A 20460-nucleotide genomic window follows, 5' to 3' on the forward strand; every position below is an offset into this window, starting at 1 on the left:
AAGCATATTTCAGCCCACTCAGCTCTGTCCCCGACTTGCTAAAGAGACCTATAGGTCACAGTGACCCATTACCGTTGCATTTTATTCCAAGCAGAATCCACAGGGGAAGGGGAGACTCAGTAGCATTCTTCAATAATAATGGTCCATTTTGCTCTAGAGCAGGGCTTCTTAAACTGGGGTCATAAACAGTTATGAACTAGTCACAGCTCTGTTATTTAGCTACACCACGGGTGGGAACCTGTGACCTTGAGGCTACATGTGGCCCTCTAGGTCCTCAAGTGCAGCTCTTTGACCAAATTCAAATTTCACAGAACAAATCCTTTTATAAAGTGGATTTGTCTAGACTCCAGACACACTAACACATTATGGATCCAGGTCCATACACTGTCCACATGACCCCCTAAATTGTTGATTTCTTTCTGGATAAAATATGTTGTAGTTACTTTACTGATTTGGATTTGGACCCAGATGCTATTAGTTCCTCTAGAGAAGGAATCCTTAAGCTTTTCTGTGTCAGGGTCCCCTTAGGTAGTCTGGTGAAGTCCTTGCATAGATGTTTTCTCAGATTAATGTTTTCAGGGGCATAAAATGAAACATACAAAATTACAAAGGAAACTAATTATACTGAAAAACAGTCATTAAAAGTTCACAGACTTCAGGTTAAGAACCCCTTTGCCGGGGCCAAACAGACCTGTTGGTAGGATGTCATCCTTAAAGTGTGGCTAGAATTAAAAGATGGTGGGAAGGTGCCAAACAAGTGTCATATATGGTGGGACAAGAAAAGCACAGAATTCAGATTCAGGCTCATGTGGTCCTAGTTACAACTAAAGGCAATTACCTTAAAGTCTGGATGAAAGTTTCTTCATATGCAGATATCACTACTTGTTCTACCCACCTTATAGGGTTGCTTCTAGGCAAGCACTTTGTAAACCTTAAAGTGCCAAAGAAATATGAATTCTTATTACTAGGACAATGATTAGTAAATATTATATTAGAATGGCCACTACTTGGGAGTTTATGGTGTTTCTGACAGACACCAGGCTGGAGAGCTTGATTCAGTTTCTCTGTAATAAGTTAAAACACAGCTCTCAGTGCTAATGGTTATATGAATGTTTACTACTCAATGATTTTTGTGGCCTATAATGGCCATGTGAAATAAACATGTCTCACAGTATTACAAGGACAAATATAAGGGGCCCACTAACATTTTATTTTTATCAATTAATTTATTAGACTTCTTATCAATTAAAAAACCCAAAATCCAATGGTTTCCTTAAGAGCACAAGAGAGTTCACATTTATAAGAAAAAATAAGAACATGTATAGCATGAAATTACAATTTATGTCTTGTTTGAATTTATAGTGACTTCTACTCCTACAAGTACTTTTGTGGTTCTTTTTCCCTGGAGTCAGTGGAGTTAGGTTAATATGACGGCATAATTATTAGCCTGCTTTTTATTATAATTACACTCCGAGTCTTTCATCTAGTAACTGCTAAGTGTGTGAGGGTTTTTTTTTTTAAACATAAGAGGCTCTAAATAGACAGTTTAAGTTTTGGGTATTTTATTTATTACATCTCCCTGCTTGATTCTGTGTCCAGGGCCCAGAGTACAAAAATATACATCATCAGTGACCCAAAGATTTAAATGAAATAATATACTGATTGGTCTTTTTATACAAAGTATGGAGGTATTCATGTCATAAAATTGCTCAGGAATGTAACAACCCCTTGAGCTATATTCCGTTATGCTAAGTCCACCATGAAGCAGGGATGGCCGTCTGGAACATGAGGCGTCATCTTTTTATAATCCAATTTTTCCCACTTCAAAATGTGGAGTCAAGTGTACTGCCACATGAACCAGACTTTCTTTAACCAACAACTGTCCATTTTTCAGAAAATTATTGCCCAGTATTTGGGTTGCATGCATCCATTTCACTGCTGGTTAGTCAGCACTTGTGCTAGGGGTAACTAGGGCCATAGAGGACAAGTGAAAATAATAAAAATAATAACAATAACAACAACAACAACAATAATAATAATGCCACCTAACATTTACATAGCACTTATAATGTGCCAGGCACTGTGTTAAGCTCTTCACAATTTTTATACCCTTGGAGGTAGATGCTATTATGATTCACATTTTACAAGTGAGGAAACTGAGGCAAACAGAGGTTAACTGACTTGCCTAGGGTCACATAACTTGACTATTAGTTTGCTGGTAACTCTTGTAAAAAAGAGTGTCATTGTTGAGTCATTCCAGATTCTTCATGACCCCAGTTGGAGTTTTTTTGGCAAAGATGTTGGAGTGGTTTGCCATTTCCTTCTCCAGCTCATTTTACAGACGAGGAAACTAAGGCAAACAGGATTAAGTGACTTGCCCAAGGTCACACAGCTAGTAAGTGCCTGAGGCTGCATTTGAATTCATGAAGATAAGTCTTCCCTGAGAGCAAGCTCAGTGCTCTATCCACTGTGCAACCTCCCTCCCTCTCACCCCACCCCCTTCACACACAAAAGAGTGTAAGGCAGACAATTAATGCAAGGATTTCAGCATCTATAGATTTTCAATTACTCCTTTTTCTTACTATCCTAGATGTTAGAGAATTAATGTACATTAACTCGGAGAGCAATGACAACAGAAATACTTGGTTATCATCTTTACCTAGTTCTTATTTCCCATGGTAAAACTACGTTTTGTTATTCTAACTGAATTTAACTTACAGGAGGACAACACCATATTCATGATTCATGTAAAAGCAGAAATAGCTGATCCCCAGATTCCCTTTACTAATCTCTTTGGCTTTTAGATATGCTATTAGGGCCGTTATTTTGATCCAGCATTTCTAGCATGTGAAGACAAATGCTACTTTGTACCCTGGCACCTGAAGCAGAAGCCTGGGGCTTAAAAAGATAAAATGCCATGACTCTTTTGTTTGTCCATCTGCCCATATTAAAGAAAAATAACATTGCAAAATTATCTCTGAGCTCAACAAGATTTTAGCTGTCAATTGAGTGCCTGATATAGATAGAACTAGCACTGAAGCAGAGATTTAGGTGAGTTGGCTCCACAGGCCAGGACAGTCTAGTAAATGTATATTTTTTAAGCATCTAACAAACTGCAAAGTTTCTTTTCCCCCTCAAACTGTCAAATTTTCACTAGTCCTTTCCAAACTCACCTTTATCATGTCAATAATACATTTATTTTCCCATCCGCAAGGAAGAATGTTATGAATAGGTCATACTGATTAAAAACTCATATTAACCAGCACATTATGATGATAAAGCACTTTACATTCATTATGCATAAATGTAAAAGCAAAGATCTGGGCAGAATTCTGAATTTTAATTGGACTTCTTATTTCCCCAAAGCCTTCAGGCTGTGAACCCTATGCTGATGGCAGGAGTAAGTTCCTGGCTGCACCCATCTGTGATGACATAATAATAAAAATAGTAATAACTGACATTTTTATAGAATGCTTTATTTGTACAATCCCATTTTATCCATCCTCTCAAGAACACTACAGTGTACATAATTCCTGGTTATTATTATTATTCTTCCTCTTTTATGGATGAGGAAGTGAAGACTCAGAGAGATTAAGTGACTTACCTAGGGTCCCACAGCCAAGAGGTGGGATACAAGGGCAGGTCTTCCTGATTATGGCCAGCCGAGTTAAAATGGGATCTAGATCTATCCATTAGACCAAGCTGTCCCTCAAGGACCATCTGGTAATTAATTAGACCAAGAATCTTTAGAGCACTATGATACTTGGTCTATATGTCCCCTTTTCATTCTCCAGCATTTCACATTTTCACTTTAACAGATCTACCAATTAGTACTTACTCTTGTCCTCATCATAAGATCCTCCGGAGCTATTACTGTATCTTGATTCTAGCCGGGTGTGGGCTCTGATGACATTACTGAACCTTCAAATGCAAAAATAAACCTTCATTTAAAAATACTGCATAATTAATAATAAAGGTTATTATTTAATCACTCTTGGGGACACGTCTTTCAGATAGCACTTCTGATTCAATCTGAAGAAATACCGTAGAGACCCATGCAAAAAAATCATATTTTTTTTCATCAAGGAGGCTACTATAGGTACCCTCTCTAATCTTCCTTGGATTTATTTTTTAAAATATGTTTCATAAATGTTTATTTATATACATTTTGTGTCTCATAATAGAATGTAAGTTCCTTGAGGGCAGTGACTATTTCATTTTTACCTCTGTATCCCCAACATTGTGTAGCACACCTGGCACACGGGAAGTGTTTCATAAATAATAATAATAATAATAATAATAATAATAATAATAATAATAATAATAATAATAATGATAGTTCTAGCATTTTTATAGGGCTGGGCGGCTATGTGGTGCAGTGGATAGAGCACTGAGCCTGAAGCCTGGAAGACCCAAGTTAAAATCTGGCCTCAGACACTTACCAGATGTGTGACCCTGGGCAAGTCACTTAATCGTGTTTGCCTCAGTTTCCTCACCTGTAAAATGAGCTGGAGAAGAAAATGGCAAATCACTCCAGTATCTTTGCCAAGGATAATCCCAAATGGGGTCACAAAGAGTCGAAAATGACTGAAATGACTGAACAACAAAAATATAGAGCTGGCTAGCATTTATACAGTGCCTTAAGGTTTTACCATGTGTTGGTTATTTGAACCTCACAACAATCTTGGGAGATGGTTACTATTATTTATCTTCATTTTACTGATGAGGAAACTAAGGCAGGCAGAGGTTAAATGACTTACCCAGAGTCACCCAAATAGTGTCTGAGGAAGGACTTGAACTTGGGTCTTCCAAGTTCAACACTCTCTCCACTATGCCACCTAGGTTGTCATTGGCTGTTGGTTGCCTTTGTTCACAGCCACATGATCACACTGATGGGAGTTTTCTTTATGTTTGTTTCTGAATGTTCACAGTCTTTCTAGTTTACTATGGCAAATGTGCAAAGTTCACCCGGCAAATATGAAAATCTACAGTGTAGATTTAAGAGAAGAAGAAAGAAATCATGGTATGTTAAGTCTTGGACTGTGTCCTCTTGACTGTTGCTTCACTTGGCCTGAGGCTTTTCAGGAAATAGCTGCAGCATGAAGGTCTAATTACAAAGGGAGGCTTTCCTTCACAGTCTCTTTCCTGGGGTTAACAAGTAATAATAACACTTTGGATTCATAAAGTACCTTCCCTCCTCACAGCTCAAAGGGATTTTATAGCTAATATTAGGTTTACAATTTACAATTACAATAAGCCTACAAGGTAGAGGAGAGGTTTGGGCACTCTGGTTTCTATCTTATGCAATGGAGAACAGACAGAGAAGCTTTGTTTTCTTCTCCGTATGCACCCAGAACAATTACCCAGCAAATCCGGGACTATCCATAGAGCACACCTAGCCAACCCAAACAAAGGTGGCTTTTTTTTTTTTAACCTTGCATTACCGTGATTGTGCAGTGCTGGCGTCCTTCACCATACAGTGACCAACCTTCTGTTTTCTTCCCCTTAAGAGGGGTGGAGAACACTGGGATGGAGCTGTTACTCAGCTCTGCTCTTCCATGTGCATGGAGGAAGAGCAATTTCCTGTTCCCTTCCCTCCATCTGAGACATCTTTGAGAGACCTTACATCAGGTTAATAATGTCAAAACAGTATGATCTGTGCCAACCAAGCTCCAGAGATGACTACAGTGACTTTGGTTTTAATTCATTCTTCTTCAGATATAAGTAGCAGCTTCTTTGACTTCAACCAGGATTTTCCCAGCAACTTTGAACTTTATATATTCTTTCCCATTATCTTTTTTTTTGTTTTATTTATTTGAGTTACTCCTTTCTGAAGCTGGAAAACAAAACATCTGGGACATCTGCTTAGTTTCATAATGTAGTATTCCAAATCAGACCATGCAGTACTTCAAATGAGACCATTACTTATGAAATCAGAACAGTGGCAAACTTTCTATTACCTTGTGAAGAAGTTCTTTAGTTATATTTGTGCTGATAAATATCAAAACTGTAAACACCATGTGCCGAGCTCAGACACCATTTGGTAAAGCACACAAACAGTTCAGTGAAAGAGCTCCACATCTGACAATTTCCATGGGCTCACAGCTTCTGCTGACTTTGTAAATATCAGGAAGGAGCTGTGACATAAGCTGCTCTCCCTCCATAACTCTATCAAATCCTATTTGGAAAAGAGATGTGCTGTAGAATAAATGACCATCCTCTTCCTTTCCCTTTTAAGAAACTCAGCAGCAGGCTGGAGCCGGAGTCAGATTTTGTTTACCTAACAAAAAGGATTCTACCTTGGTGACAGTCTAGTCTAGAGAAGGAAAAGTGGAGACTAATGAATAGTGCCTGGCATATAATAGGTGCTTAATAAATGCTGACTAAATTTAATTGGATTAAGTGGATGCAGAACTCTTCTAGAGGGCTTGGGAAGGTCTGATTTTGTAACTCTCAGTAAAACACAATTAATAAAGTAATTAAGCAGTAAAACACAATTAGAAATCAAGATTCTAAGTGCCAACACGATTTTTACTCTTTTCCTAGGCTGAAGAAATCAGTTTCAGTCTGGGTTGAGGAGGAATTTTAAGAAAGAAGTAGACCAAATGACAGCTTTATATTTATACACACATAAACACATATCCATAGTCACATATGTTTGTGTGTATATAAGCATATAGTGTTAGGAACTATGTCATTAAATAGTTGTATTTAAAGAAAATTATAGGTATAAAATATTTTTCTAGGTGGCTTATTCTTGATATTTAGTAGTTTTTCAGTCATGTTCAATTCTTTGTGACCCCATTTGGGGTTTTCTTGGCAAAGTTACTGGGGTGGTTTGCCAATTACTTCTCCAGCTCATTTTACAGATGAGAAAACTGAATCAAACAGGATTAAGTGACTTGTCCAGGGTCACACAGCTAGTAAGTGTTTGAGGCTGGACTGGAACTCAGGAAGAGGAGTCTTCTTGACTCTAGGCCCAGTGCTCTAACCATTGTGTCATCTAGCTGTGCCTATTCTTGAAGGCTTGGATCAATTTCCCATTAGTGTACACCAGACCACTACTGAGGCAATCCTGATTAACATAAGGACAGTCATAAGGGCTAGATCTTTGGTTTCATTGTTATAAGGAATTCCTGGTTGAGAAACTTCCTCTATCGAGGCAGGATGGCATTTTTTTCCCCCCCTGAAATTTACAATCTTAGGGAGTTCCTTAGAGGCTAATTGCCTTGGCCAGGGACCCATAGCTATTGTGTGTCAGAGGTAGGATTCAAACCCAGACCTTCCTTGCTTCAAGGCGACCTCTCTATCCACTATGTACCCTAATGCTGTCTTTCCCCAGAGCACAATAATTTAGGTCAGACGAGCCTGTGAAACCCATTAGACTGGAAATTCTTTGAGAATAGGGACTGGTTTTTGGTCCTCCTTTGTCTCCCCAGACATTAGGACAGTGTGTGGCACATGGCAGGTACTTTATAAATGCTTGTTGACTGACTGAAAGATTATCAGGGAGGCTGTGGAATTTCCTTTGGAGATTTTAAATGCTAACATAGATAACTATTCCCTCCAGATGGTTTAGTGGCCTTTAGGTTTCATCCATTTTTGGTACTGTGGCTTTGGGATGTTATCCTAGGGGCACTGACTAAGCCAGAGATCCCCAGACTCAAGAGCTGGATCAAGTTAGAAGTAGGGTTCCAACAACAACTGTGGGTTCCAGCTAGACACAAGGCCTGGAACACCTTTGGATTTTCTGCAGATAACTTTGAGATTCAGGCAAGAAAATTCTTACAAGGTGCTGACAGCCACCAAGCTCTTGGGGCATCTGGAAGCCTTTGACTAAAAAATTAGATTTGATTGTAAGCTCCTTGAGGGCAGGTGCTGTCTTTTGCTTCTTTTTGTATTCCCAGTCCTTAGCACAGTGCCTGGCACATAGTAGATGCTTCATAAATATTTACTGATTGACTGACTAAAAAACAAACAGTGGGCCTGTACCTCTAGTGGTTACTGTGATTATTCTAATTCCATGCCTAAAACTTACTGAAAAGGCAGAATTCTTGCAGAAAACCCTTTTTGAAGAGAATAAACTTCCGGTGGATTTAAAAAAATCCAAAATTGAATTTCAATTACATTATAGCCATTCAGTGTCCAGTGAGATTCTAAATATCTGAGGAGTAGAAGGTAAAGAAGCCCAGGAGGGAAAAAAGAGGCAACAAAGATTATTATTTCAAAGGGGTCACTTCATACTCAGGCAATTGCTCTATTGATTTCCCTGATCCTATCAAAATGAACATTGATGAGCTGGGCCCACCAATTTAGGACTTCTGGGACTGATTTAGAGTTCTGTCCCTAAGTAATCCTGAAAACATTTGGCCTCACCATGGTTCCATTCCTTATAATGGAAAAAGAAGACTCTGGTATCTGGGAGGAAAGTACATGGAAATTTCCCAGGCGCAAATAGTACAGATTAAAGTAAAGAAAGGTCAGCAGCAGAAAGACTGGATAAGAAGGCTGCCCCCGGCACATAACTCAGCTACAAAACTCATTTAAGCAATAATTAGAAGGTTCAGGACTCAAACAAAAACAAAAAACAGTTAATTATGCAAAGTGCACTAACTCTTCTCATAGGCCGGGTGGAAGAGTCTTGCTTTTAGACAATACCCTATTCTATGTTGTGTTATTATGATGAAGGAACTTAATTTTATAGCACTTGGCACACACACACACACATTTCTACAAAGTCCTCCTCTGAAGCCTCACTGTGGAATGGAGGCAACCCTGAGTTCTGGGAAGTTACACCAGTGGACCACAAACTCTTTCGGGTTCTACCAAACTGGACATATATGGTGAACTGATTGGTCTGCATACCTTTTGTCTTAGGATCAATGTAGCTATATTCGGAGAGGCTTAACATGAGGTTAGCTGTAGGGTGATAAATTTTTCAATCACAGCAACTCTCAAAAACCAACTAACAAGTTGTTCAGGGGTTGCACCCACACCAATGAGATCATGGATCCTTCAACTATGTACACAGCCATATGTACATATAGACAATATTTACATACATACAAATATTTATATATGTATATGTTTACATAGATGAATTAATACATCATTTTTTTTCAATGGGAAAAATGGTAGCTAAATTAGAAAGGCTGTTTATAAAGGGCATCTTGATCCTGACAAAAAATGACTTGTCACTTAAAGCACTATATGAATATTAGATATTATTATCATCATTATAATTCAATGTGCATGGGTGCTCAGAAACTCTCGCCCTAAAGAGACCACCTACGTGATGGTATGCCAGTATTTTCAAAGATATTTCATACTCTTCCTATTTCCAACTGAATCATGATAGAAAAATGAGATTTTAAATAAGGAATGATGAATACTTTACACTAGCTCATTCCATTTCAAAGGAAAACATTCTCACTTCACTACTGGCTCTACTTCCAAGTCACTGGACTTCTCCATCTCCCCATCAGCAACTTTTGTACTCTGGAGATGCTCTGGTTCTGGGACCCTCCCAAGTGTGACTGGTGAATACCTGGTTTAGACTACCATTTTATGAGGTGCCCAGGTCATTTATACTCACTTCATTCCTGGCTCCTTTTCCTGCTTTACAGACTTCACCTTCTCACTAGCAGCCTTTCCCCATTCAAATATCCCCCCATTTCCTCTGGGATTTCTAGTTCCTCTTTATGTGTCCCTCTCCTCCACTGGAACTTAAGCTCATTGAGGGTAAGGGCAATCTTTTCTTTGCTCTTTTCTTTTTTTTTTTCCTAGGCAATGGGGTTAAGTGACTTGCCCAGGGTCACACAGCTACTACTAAGTATTGTATCTGAGGCCACATTTGAATTCAGGTCCTCCTGACTCCTGGACTGGTGCTGTATCTACTGAGCCACCCAGCTGCCCCAGAGTAATCTATTCTGCTTGCATTTGCATCCCTAGGACTTTGCACAATGCCTGGCACATTGTAAGCGTTTAATAAATGCTCTATCAGTGTAAAGCTTTTTCATCATTTTGTGCTACACTGTGCCCAAGTTCTTCTACTGAAATCCCAGGATACCTCAGTGGGGTGTGGATATGACTCTGGTTTTGCGAAGTCAATGCCAGCAAAGACAATGCTCTGGCCGTTAGAAAAGCTTTGAGTTTGATTCCAGGGATGGATACTATACGCCTATTGTCTGACAACAAGCCTGAGTTCAGAGAGGCTTATTACCATAGGAGCTATGAGTGATAAAGATTTTTTTTAATCCATAGTAACTCTTGAAGATCATCTACTAAGTCACAGAGGAGGTGGTCATCTGTGTCATTGGAGAAAGTGCCCACACAGAAGAGATGGCCAATCCTTGAAGTAGTGAGCTATTGTGCCTAAGACTGAAGTTCATCCTCATTCCTAGAAGTTCAGATCAGTCAAAAGACATATGGAGAATACTTGTTTTAGAAATGTTCTATTTATGTATTCAATGGAAACTTTTAAAACAAGCAACATTTTTTTATTAAAAAAAACACAACCGTCACAGCACTTATATTACTGAATGGTATTCTTTAAAATAAAAAGTTACATATATTTATTTTAAAGGAGAACTACAAAGGTATTATTAATTTGAGCTCCAAAAATAATGAATTGATGAATGAACATGTAGCACAACTGATCCATGAAATACTGAAAACTTTTACTAATTATAGCGGATTTTAGACTAATACTCAAGAAGGAGAACCTGTAATTCATGGCTCCTTGATCCAGATGGCCTGCATCTCTTGGGCCCTGAGTTGAAAGGAAACACCTGTGTGGATGAACATCTACCCTAGCAGGCAACTTCTTGTTTAAATCTTGAGAAATCTGGTAAATTCCTTAATTGGATGAAGAAGACTCAGACCTCCAAATGAACATGGCCCTTTACTTGTCCAATAATCTTCCCCTTAGAGTCCTGACTTTACTCAACTATGTATTCATCCAGCTAACCATCCATTAATTCATTCAGAAAGCATCTATTATGTGACTATAACATAGAAGGCTCTGTGCTAGTTGCTGCATTCTTTAGTAAATGCGGTCAGGATTACTTCCAGGGCTCAAGACAACTCTTTGGGGGGAAGGGTACAAGCATTTATTAAGTGCCTATTATATGCCAGGCATTGTATTAAGCACTTTATAAACATGATCTCATTTGATCCTCATACCAATCTTGGGAAGTGTGTATTACTGTGAACTCTATTTTACAGTTGAGAAAACTGACGCAAACAGAGGTTAAATGACTTGCCCAGGGTGACACAACCAGTTGGTAACTGAGCCCAGATTTTAAGTCCAGTTTTTCTAACTCCAGTTCCAGTGCTTTACTCACTGATAGATTGGTTCAACCTTTAGCAAACAGAGTACTCTCATTGACTTTGGAGAACATACTCTTTGGGATATTGTCTCCTTTGTCAACTGATCATCCAACTAATAGCTATTAAGCATTTACTATGTGCCAAGCAGCCACTAAATCAATTCACGGTAAAGGTTTTCCCAAATTTATAGAGTTCACCCCAGAGGCTCATTTGCCCCAGTTTACCTATGAGAAATCATACAGTAATCAGATGTTTTGTATTGTTTGGTTTCATGATGAAACTCACTCTCTATTTACATAGTTGCTATTCATGAAATAGAACAACTAATAGTATTTGTTCAATAGAATAGCTATTCACTAATATTTATTAAAATTCTTGGGTCAGCGGATAAGTCCCAGGAGAGGGAGAGAAACTTACTAGGATCTCTTTTTTTCTTTCCCTGTGACTTAAAGATGGCAGAAGAAACTTACAGAGTCAATGCTTCTACAACTAAGTCGATTTTGTCCAACACAGTAGACAAAGGGAAAAGAGAGGGACCCTGCAGCCTAATTTTTCTTCTTTTTCCCATCAGGTAGCATATTTAACCGGGCACCATTGGGACCTTCTAACAAGGGCTAAGAACCTTTGGATAACAGTAAAGAAATATATCAATGAAAAGCAACTAAACTAGCAATACAGCTCCTGTCTTTGATATGATGAGAGGGCCAATTAGACAGCACAGGAAGAAATGGATTGGGATTAGGAAATGGAGGTGAGTCAATGTCAAGAGAAGAAAAAATCCCAGATGACAAAGGAAGCAAGCATGCTGCATTCTGAAGACTTAATCAAACGTGCACCGACCTCTCATCAGTTTCTTTCACCGTCCTGCCTTCCTCCACATCTGGGAAACTGTCCTGGCCAGCGACTACAGTATTGCTGCTGGAAGTGGTTCCTGTAGGTAGGATTGAAAGAAAGATACTCAGAATAAACCGACAAACAAAACAAGGATGCCTCCTAAGGACCCTGGCTTGGATCCCGAGTCATCTGAGGACAGCATTCTTCATCTAGGCTCTTCAGAGATTTCTCATGTCCTTGGCAAAATCTCAGAGACCATGAGCCACCTCCAAAGACCAAACACCTAAAGGGAGATGGTTCAGACATCTGTTATGGTCAAAACCAAACTTCCTTAGCATTCTTATAAACTAAGGCTACAACCTTCCTGAAACTCTGGCTTCCTGGCCACCCAGATGATCAGCTTGTTTATCATGGCCAACCTGCTGCTGACAAGCTGTGTTATTCTTCCGCCTTCATTTCTGTCCACATATGATATAGTAGGTAGACTGTATGCTGGAATGAAGGCCAATAGGGAGAGTCGACTACAGGCTAAAGTTTTTGTTAAAGCAAAACACCTTCAAATAACATGTTTAAAATGGAATGCATCATCCCCCTTTCTCCCCAACCTCCTTAATAGTACCAGAATTCTCTTCACCAACCTTTGAAGCCATGAAAAGCCACCCTCTTCACCCCACTTCTGATTAGTCATTAAATCTTCCTTCACACATTTTTCTTGTCTATCCCTTTTTTTTCATTACTACTGTACTTATTAGCTATTATACTTGGAAAGTTTCCTAATTGTTTCCCTTGCCTCCAATCTTTCCCCCTCTGGTCTGAATTCATCTTCCTATTTCATTGTTCAGATTACGTTACTCCCCTGCTCAAAAACCTTCAATGGATGCCTACTACCTAGAGTTCAAATCCCTCAGCATGATGTTCAAAGACCAATATAATTTGACTCTAACCCATACACTCCTACATAAGCCACATCCTTGGCCAAGCTGGTCTACTCGGATGCCTGGGCTTTTTTTCTTCTCTACAGAAGAAGAAAAAAAAATCAAAGGTATATTCAGTGGTGTGCTGGTAAATGTTTAACAAGTGGCTGTCTGAAAATGCAAAGCACACTTTTAAGTTTAATCTGCTTTATTAATGTTTTCTCCATTACTTTCTTAAATCTAGACAATCAACAAAATGAGAAATCAAGCCCTAATGTGTAGCACTTGCCAATTTCCAAGGTACGGAAATGCTGACACTGAAAATTTAACTATTGGCTCTCACCAGCCAGTATGAGCTGGCTCCAGCACACTTCTGGACATGTGACACCATTTTCCATCTAGCTGCCCTTACTCTCTGCACAGTGGTAAATGAATACTAAGTTCCACACCAAGTAAAATGTTTAAACACCTACCGGAAGCAGCAGCTGAGGGCTTGCTGCTGGCAGTGAAGCGGTAGAAGGGTGGGTTGTCACAATGCTGGACGATGGGGTTCACCGGCTCTGTCTGCTGCAGCTCAAACAAGAGCTCCTCCATGGTTTGAATGGTGTTATTGCGACACAGGTATATTGCTACCTTCTTAATCTAAATGAGAAGAAATGAATAACTTTCAGATTGCAAGCTGTAAGAAGCCTAGGTCGAGGATGGCACAGATGGTAACCCATTCACTGATCCAAGGGCATCATCAGCCAGATTTGGAAGAAGTTACCAAGGAGATGAAATCAACACAAAGCACTCTCTGACTTTGAGGATTACTCTTGGGTTAGCTGATCTTTGTACTTACCCTGTCTTATATACCTGAATTTCCATCTATATAATTACTTATGTATCTATCCATCTCTCTGTCTATCTCTCTCTCTCTCTCTCTCTCTCTCTCTCTCTCTCTCTCTCTACCTACCTACCTACCTACCTACCTACCTACCTATCTATCTATCTATCTATCTATCTACCTACCTATCTATCTATCTATCTATCTATCTATCTATCTATCTATCTATCTATCTATCTATCTATCTTCCTGAAAATAAGGCCAAGTTGGCAACTCTAAAGTTTTTGTTATTTCCAATGACTGAGTCTTAGAGAAACTCATGTGTTTTGCCTTTGGGGCATATGAATTTTCTCCAAACTGAAAACTTGGCATATAAGGCCATATCCTAGGAAATAGTTTTATTTATATAAAACATGGAAAAATGTGCTAGTTATTTTTGTTTTAAAAAAGGAATCCAACCTTCTGCCATTCCCTTCTCCCTAAGAAACAAGGGGTAGTTTTAGCTGCTTTTTGCACTTGTACCATTTAAAAATAAGTTGGGACGAAAGATTCTGTAGACCAGCAGGCCAAGATGCTGACCCAGCTATACAGCCTGGAGTCAAGCTTGCACCTCTGCCTCCAAGGCACCATAACAGCAGGGAAGTTCAAACCTCCCGGGAAAAAAAAAGCATTTTCAGAAACCACAAAACCATCAATCCTCATAAAAGTGATTTAACATTGCAGTTTAGCTATTATCTTTTAAAAATACAAACAAAAAATACCAGACAGACTCACGGAATCCAAGAAATATTGTGTTCCACTTTTTCCCTCTTCTACCTCTTAAATTTGGAGAAAAAATAGTCTAATATACAAATTTACCTATCTAATCTAATCTAATCTATCTGCCTATTTGCCTAGTTACCTGCCTGCCTGCCTGTCTGTCATCAAGATGGCATTATAGATACTGTATCAACAGCAGCAAAACCAACTTGAAACACTATAATACTGATCCTCCTACTTCCCAGGGTTGTTGTAAGAATAAAACTAGATAATAATCGTGAAGATCTTTTCAAATATTAAAACACTACATTAATGTTAACTATCATCATCATCATCATCATCATCATCGCTGTTATAATTAGCCCAGTATGATATCAGAGGCCACAAATTCAAAAGCACTTGAGCTTTCTGACGTGGAAAATATGGCAGTGCCTGCTAGAAGAAATTGAGAATGTAAATGACTGTTGATCTGGAGATACTGGGAATGTTTCTGCTTAGGGTACTGGAATTCCTGTGGGCAGCAGACTGACTGGCAGCTACTTTCAGGGTGTTGCTGAGGTCTATTCTGGAAGGAAAGGAGGTCTGAGAAATTTAAGGAACATTTTTCCACCTTCAAACTGCTATCCAATATTTCTGCTTCTATCTTTCCAGTTGATTTACCCATGATTTCCAACTTGGCACTATACAACTCAGAGGGCAAATATTTATGGGCCTCTAGTCTAGGAAGCACACAGGATAGCTTAAGTGGCTATAATAATATCTGAAATCCATTCACATACATACACTTTTTTTTTCCTGGAAAGTTTATTGTAAAGGGAATTGGTCTAAATTTAGATTATTTCTTCCTGGTATTAAAGTATCACATAATCAAACACCTCCATTTTTATACCAGCCTTAGTACTAGAAATATCAGGAAGCCTGTCTGCTGGACTAGGGGGACTGGTATGAAATGTCCTAGATGAGACCCAGGAGATCAGTGTGATTTGCAAAAACAAATATTAAACATTCAGTGCATGGCAAATGGACCTACTTAAAATAAAAACAAATCTTCAACTCAAAAGATACTCACATAAGGCAAGAGGATAGTATCACTGCTGACCCCACACAGACTGATTAGAAACTGCAGGGTGATTCTCAGATTATTGCTCCATTTTTCATTGTTGGCTAGGGCATTCCAAGCATTTTCCATTTCTGGTCCTGGAACTTCATCTCCATACTACAGAAGACAGAAATAAAAAAGAGAAACTTGAGAAAAGGGGGACAATGTTCATGTAAAAACAATTTCCAAAAAAATCATACTCAAGCCCAATTTGATGCAAGCCTATAATTCCTGCTATTAGGGGAGGCTGAGTCTGGGGGAATCCCTTGACTTTGGGAGTTCTGAGTTAGAGTAGGGTTAAAGCTGATTAGGTGTCCACACTAGGTATGGCAACAATATGGGGAGCCCTTGGGAGTAGAAGGCCACCAGGCTGACTAAGGAGGAGCAAGTTAGCCCAGGTCAGAAAAAATGGAGCAGGTTAAGGCTTCTGTATTGACTGGCACTGAGAATGGGTCTGTAAGTAGACACTGCACTTTTGGCCCAGGAGAAACAGGAAGACTCAGTTTAAAAAAAATCATACTCATAACCATTTAGAAGAAATATCTCTTTGGGGGTACCAATCATGAGGCACATCTCCTAAGCTTTTCATCTGTCAAAACATGCCACTTCACAATCACAGGATCCTAGCACCAAAAAAGCAAAAAAGGCCACTCCTTATACAATGTCATGGTGAACAGTGAGAATGCTAGAATGCTACCTTTTCCCTTGTTGGCTATAGTATGCAGCATTTTATATTAAAAAAAAAATTGCAGCTTGACTATTCTAGGGAAGACATCTCTCTTGGTTTACCTTGGCAGTCATATACATGAGGTTATTAAGGACCAGTGAAGTAGCCTCTGGCGAACCCCACCCATTTCCTTTTAGGCCAAATGAAACTGTAACTTCTCCTTCTCTGTCCTTGATTTCATCTTCTGGAGTGCTGGGACTTGAGCCTGGGAGGAGGAGCCGGCTGTCAACCAGTTCAATGTTGTGAAGCCATGGAAGCAGATAGGTGAGCATGATCTGACGTCCATTTGGGTGTGTTGTAGGGAATCTCTGGCTCACCTCTAAAGATAAGCACATGGAATGAAAGGCAACAGGGTACTTCCTCATCATCATCATCATATTAACAGCAAGCATTTATTAAGTGCCTACTATGTGCCAGGCACTGTGGTATAACTAAGTCAAAAGCAATTCTGAATTAATTTTATCATTAGAATAGCTCTTAATTAAGTGACAAGAAGGAAAGTGACTTCTATAATTGAATAAATTATTGTACATAAGATTATCAAATATTCCTTAGATACCTGAGAAAAGAGGAAGGGTGAGTTCAGGATACATCCTGGCCAGTTCATATGAGAGTAGGCCTAGTGATACACTGTAGAGAGGTGGCAACGGACCATGTGTTCCATAGAGAATAGTGCCAGGTCTTTGTTCAGCTACTTTTTTCGAATATACAAAAAGTTTTGCTTCTAAAATCTATGAACAGGTAGAAAAGTGAGAAATAAGAAAAAAAACCCCAATAACACCCCATCAATCATTAGTTGATTGTTAGTATTTCAATTTAATACTTTTAAAAAATAAAGTTAGTGAACATATTAAAATGAGTACTTAAAGACAAGAGATCAAATATTTTCCTATATTAAATATAGGAATTATTTCCTGTATAATTTAATCTGATACTTTTTTGAGACTAATGAGTAGAATGTGTGTTTATATATCACATACAGCAAAAGGATATATATTTCATCTCATTATGAATATACTTTCAGCTCATTGGTCCCAAAAACATAAATACAATATATAATGTATAATGATATAATATAAATACAAGACTGTTTATGTGTAAAGATAGAGACAGAGACATAGGGAGACAGAGACAGGCAGGCAGAGTGTGGCATAATAGAGGGCCAACTGCGGAGTCAGGTAGTGTATTTTATGGGAAATTAGATCAGATGTATCTCTGTTCTGTGTTTAAAAGCAGAATATTTCAAGAAAGCAAATAATACGTGCCTGCATGAGTTGCATGGAAATTTCATAAATTTCTCTGTTGGTGTCAGAGGCCTTGAATAGGACAAGGTTTAATAAAGTCACTATGTCGAAGGGATAGTTCCTGAAAAATAAATAATCCACTTTTATAAGCGATTGTAGCTGATAACTTTGAAAAGTCATTAGTCAGGTCCACAGAAATGCTATGTGCTCCACTGAAAGTACATTAATCTTATTCATATTTACCAACACCATTTCCATCATGTTAGCCACCCATGCCTCATTTTGTTATTGCTTATATTGCCAGATGTGGAGGCAAAAACATCCCTTTCTGTTTCCAAATCCGGTACTGGTACAAAGTAAATATACTTGAATTCTTCCACAAACACGTTTGCATGGAAAACCAAATATGGGACAAAAACAGTATATGGCTTCTTGGCAGTTCACTGTTTAGTACAATTTACACGTGGTGCACATGGGCATATCTTTAATTACATGACTGTTACAGGGATACTTACATAGAATTTACAATTATTAAATGTATTATTTCTTGTTATGTAATACTAGTTTAAACATGACTGTTATTTGATGTGTACATTTTCTAACACTTGCTCTTTTCTAGAGCAGAAAATGGGTCATTCTTCACACTCAGGAGTGAGGTGGCCAATTGGTGACTGGCACCTTTGTAAATGTAGAATGACTGACATTCACCTCGAGTCTAACCTCAGAGTGCTGCGGTTAGCCTGTAGGTATAAACATTCCATACCTGTTCTCTTTCCTGTTATTTCCTTTTTGATTTAGGACCAACTTCCAGAAGTAATTATAATGTCTAAGAAATTCCATTTTTAAAAGAAAAAAATACATTCCTATCAGAAAGAAAATTTAAGAAAAGATGAGTGTGAGGGCTGGATAAACACTGATATGAAAAATGATTGCTATGCAGCACCATTTCTTTTAAAATCATCAGTGCGTGAAGTTGTCTCCACAAAGGTAATTTACCATTTAATGAGTTTAAGGGGCTTCTATAATTCTTGAGAGAATCTCTCGAGATGCCCAAATATATTACCTTTTACTGCTAGCCTAATATGGGGTTCTTTGAAATTGGGGATTTTGAAACACCATTCTACTCATGTTGACAGATGAATGGACACAAAATAGTGACTATGTCCCAAAGCAGCCCCTGTGCTGGAGCTGGACCATTTAGTGGCTGAGTTTCAAAGAAGTATGGGCAAGGGCAAATCTGATCAAAAGAGGTTCTGTAGAAGAGGCCTACATTATGGGGCATGTAGATACCATTCGCTTGATATAAAAGGACACTAGTTTTTGATTGAAAGTATGTTGGGCCAGTATTTAAACAGAGAGGATGCAAGGAATTTTACTTCATGGCCCTCAAACCCAAACCACTAGGACCTTTAAAAAAATCAAGACCCCAGTCTTACATAAAGCTCCAACATAAATTACAAAATACAATATAAACATATTTAGTTATATGTGATGAAGGATTAAAGGAAAAACCTACGAGTACCAAAGTACTCCAATGCAGTTAGAAAAAAAAATCCCAAACCCCAGAAAATAATAACTGGTAAGTGACCCAACACCCAACTGAAACCTGTGTCTCAATAATCAGGAGGTTCTGTCCCATGATGTAGGTCATAGCCCACCCATGCCTGCCCATTCTGTAGGACTCTCACCCATGTTCTTCCTTAAGTCTGTCACAAGGGTCCACTTTGGTGAGCTACTGAGAGGAAATACGCATACTATTGTCCAGGTATCTAGATAGCCCTATAAAAGTCAGTGAATCTCAATATATCTTCATTTCCTGATCTGTAAAATGAAGAAATCATCCAAAAAATAGGCTACCATTACTAACTGATCTCAAACAGAAATCATGAATAAGAAGGACTGAAGAATAAAGGGCCAGCATATATAAATGGTGCCTATTTATAAACTCAATCTGCCTAGTTAATAGGCTGTGGTAACAGGTATGTAATTATATTAATGTCTTGTCTCTCCATGACTTTTTTTTTTAAAGTGCACCAAAGTACGTTCACCCCTATTCATACCATTTCGCCTGCTCCGCAGGACATTCATTCTGTCTCCTCTCAATACCACTAGGATAAAAGAACTCTTGCCATGGCTCTGACTGCAGGCACATAGTTCACACAAAGCATTTTCCATGGGAACTCAATTCCAAAGTCAGAAAACAAAGCCCGAGTGTAATAAACTTATTTTAAGCTCATTGTGTCAATTAATTATCTAGGCATCAGACCTATGTTAATTCACATAGCCATGAAGGATAATAAAGGGGAAGAGGTCTATAATGAAAGACTATAACTTAATAGCAATGTCAAATGATTAAATATGAATAAATCCTATTTATCTTAGGAATGGCTCTAACCACTGATTCCAGACTATTCTTTATCCAATACACTTTGTGTATGTGTGTGTGTGTGTGTGTGTGTGTGTGTGTGTGTACTGAGATGCAGGAATATTAGGAATACTGTTATCCATAGAAGATCCTTCTCAAAACAGGAGGCACAAAGGGAAATATGGAGTTGAAAATTTGACTATCACAGCTTATAAATAAAAAGATTTATGAAAAAATAAAAGGACCTGACGTCCTTTTCTGAAACTAAAGTGAGAAACACTAAACTTGAATAAACCATTAAAATTTATACTACTGCCTTATTTTAAGTTAATAATTAATAATTTCCTATTGATAAAATAGA

The 20460-nt window shown here is 38.4% G+C and overlaps 1 protein-coding gene across 1 annotated transcript in view; it reads right to left on the reverse strand.

Moving 5' to 3' along the window:
• The window catches only part of FRY (FRY microtubule binding protein), a 433805-nt gene that overhangs the window by 86738 nt on the left and 326607 nt on the right, over nt 1–20460 (reverse strand). The window contains 7 exon segments of the mRNA XM_078147059.1: nt 3839–3921; nt 12172–12262; nt 13553–13721; nt 15734–15880; nt 16553–16809; nt 17050–17221; nt 17756–17855. Coding sequence (XP_078003185.1) covers nt 3839–3921; nt 12172–12262; nt 13553–13721; nt 15734–15880; nt 16553–16809; nt 17050–17221; nt 17756–17855 — 1019 coding nt within the window.

The sequence above is a fragment of the Phascolarctos cinereus genome, unplaced genomic scaffold, assembly GCF_003287225.1.
Source record: "Phascolarctos cinereus isolate Bilbo 61053 unplaced genomic scaffold, phaCin_HiC Scaffold_726;HRSCAF=1367, whole genome shotgun sequence".
NCBI classification, from domain to species: Eukaryota; Metazoa; Chordata; class Mammalia; order Diprotodontia; family Phascolarctidae; genus Phascolarctos; species Phascolarctos cinereus.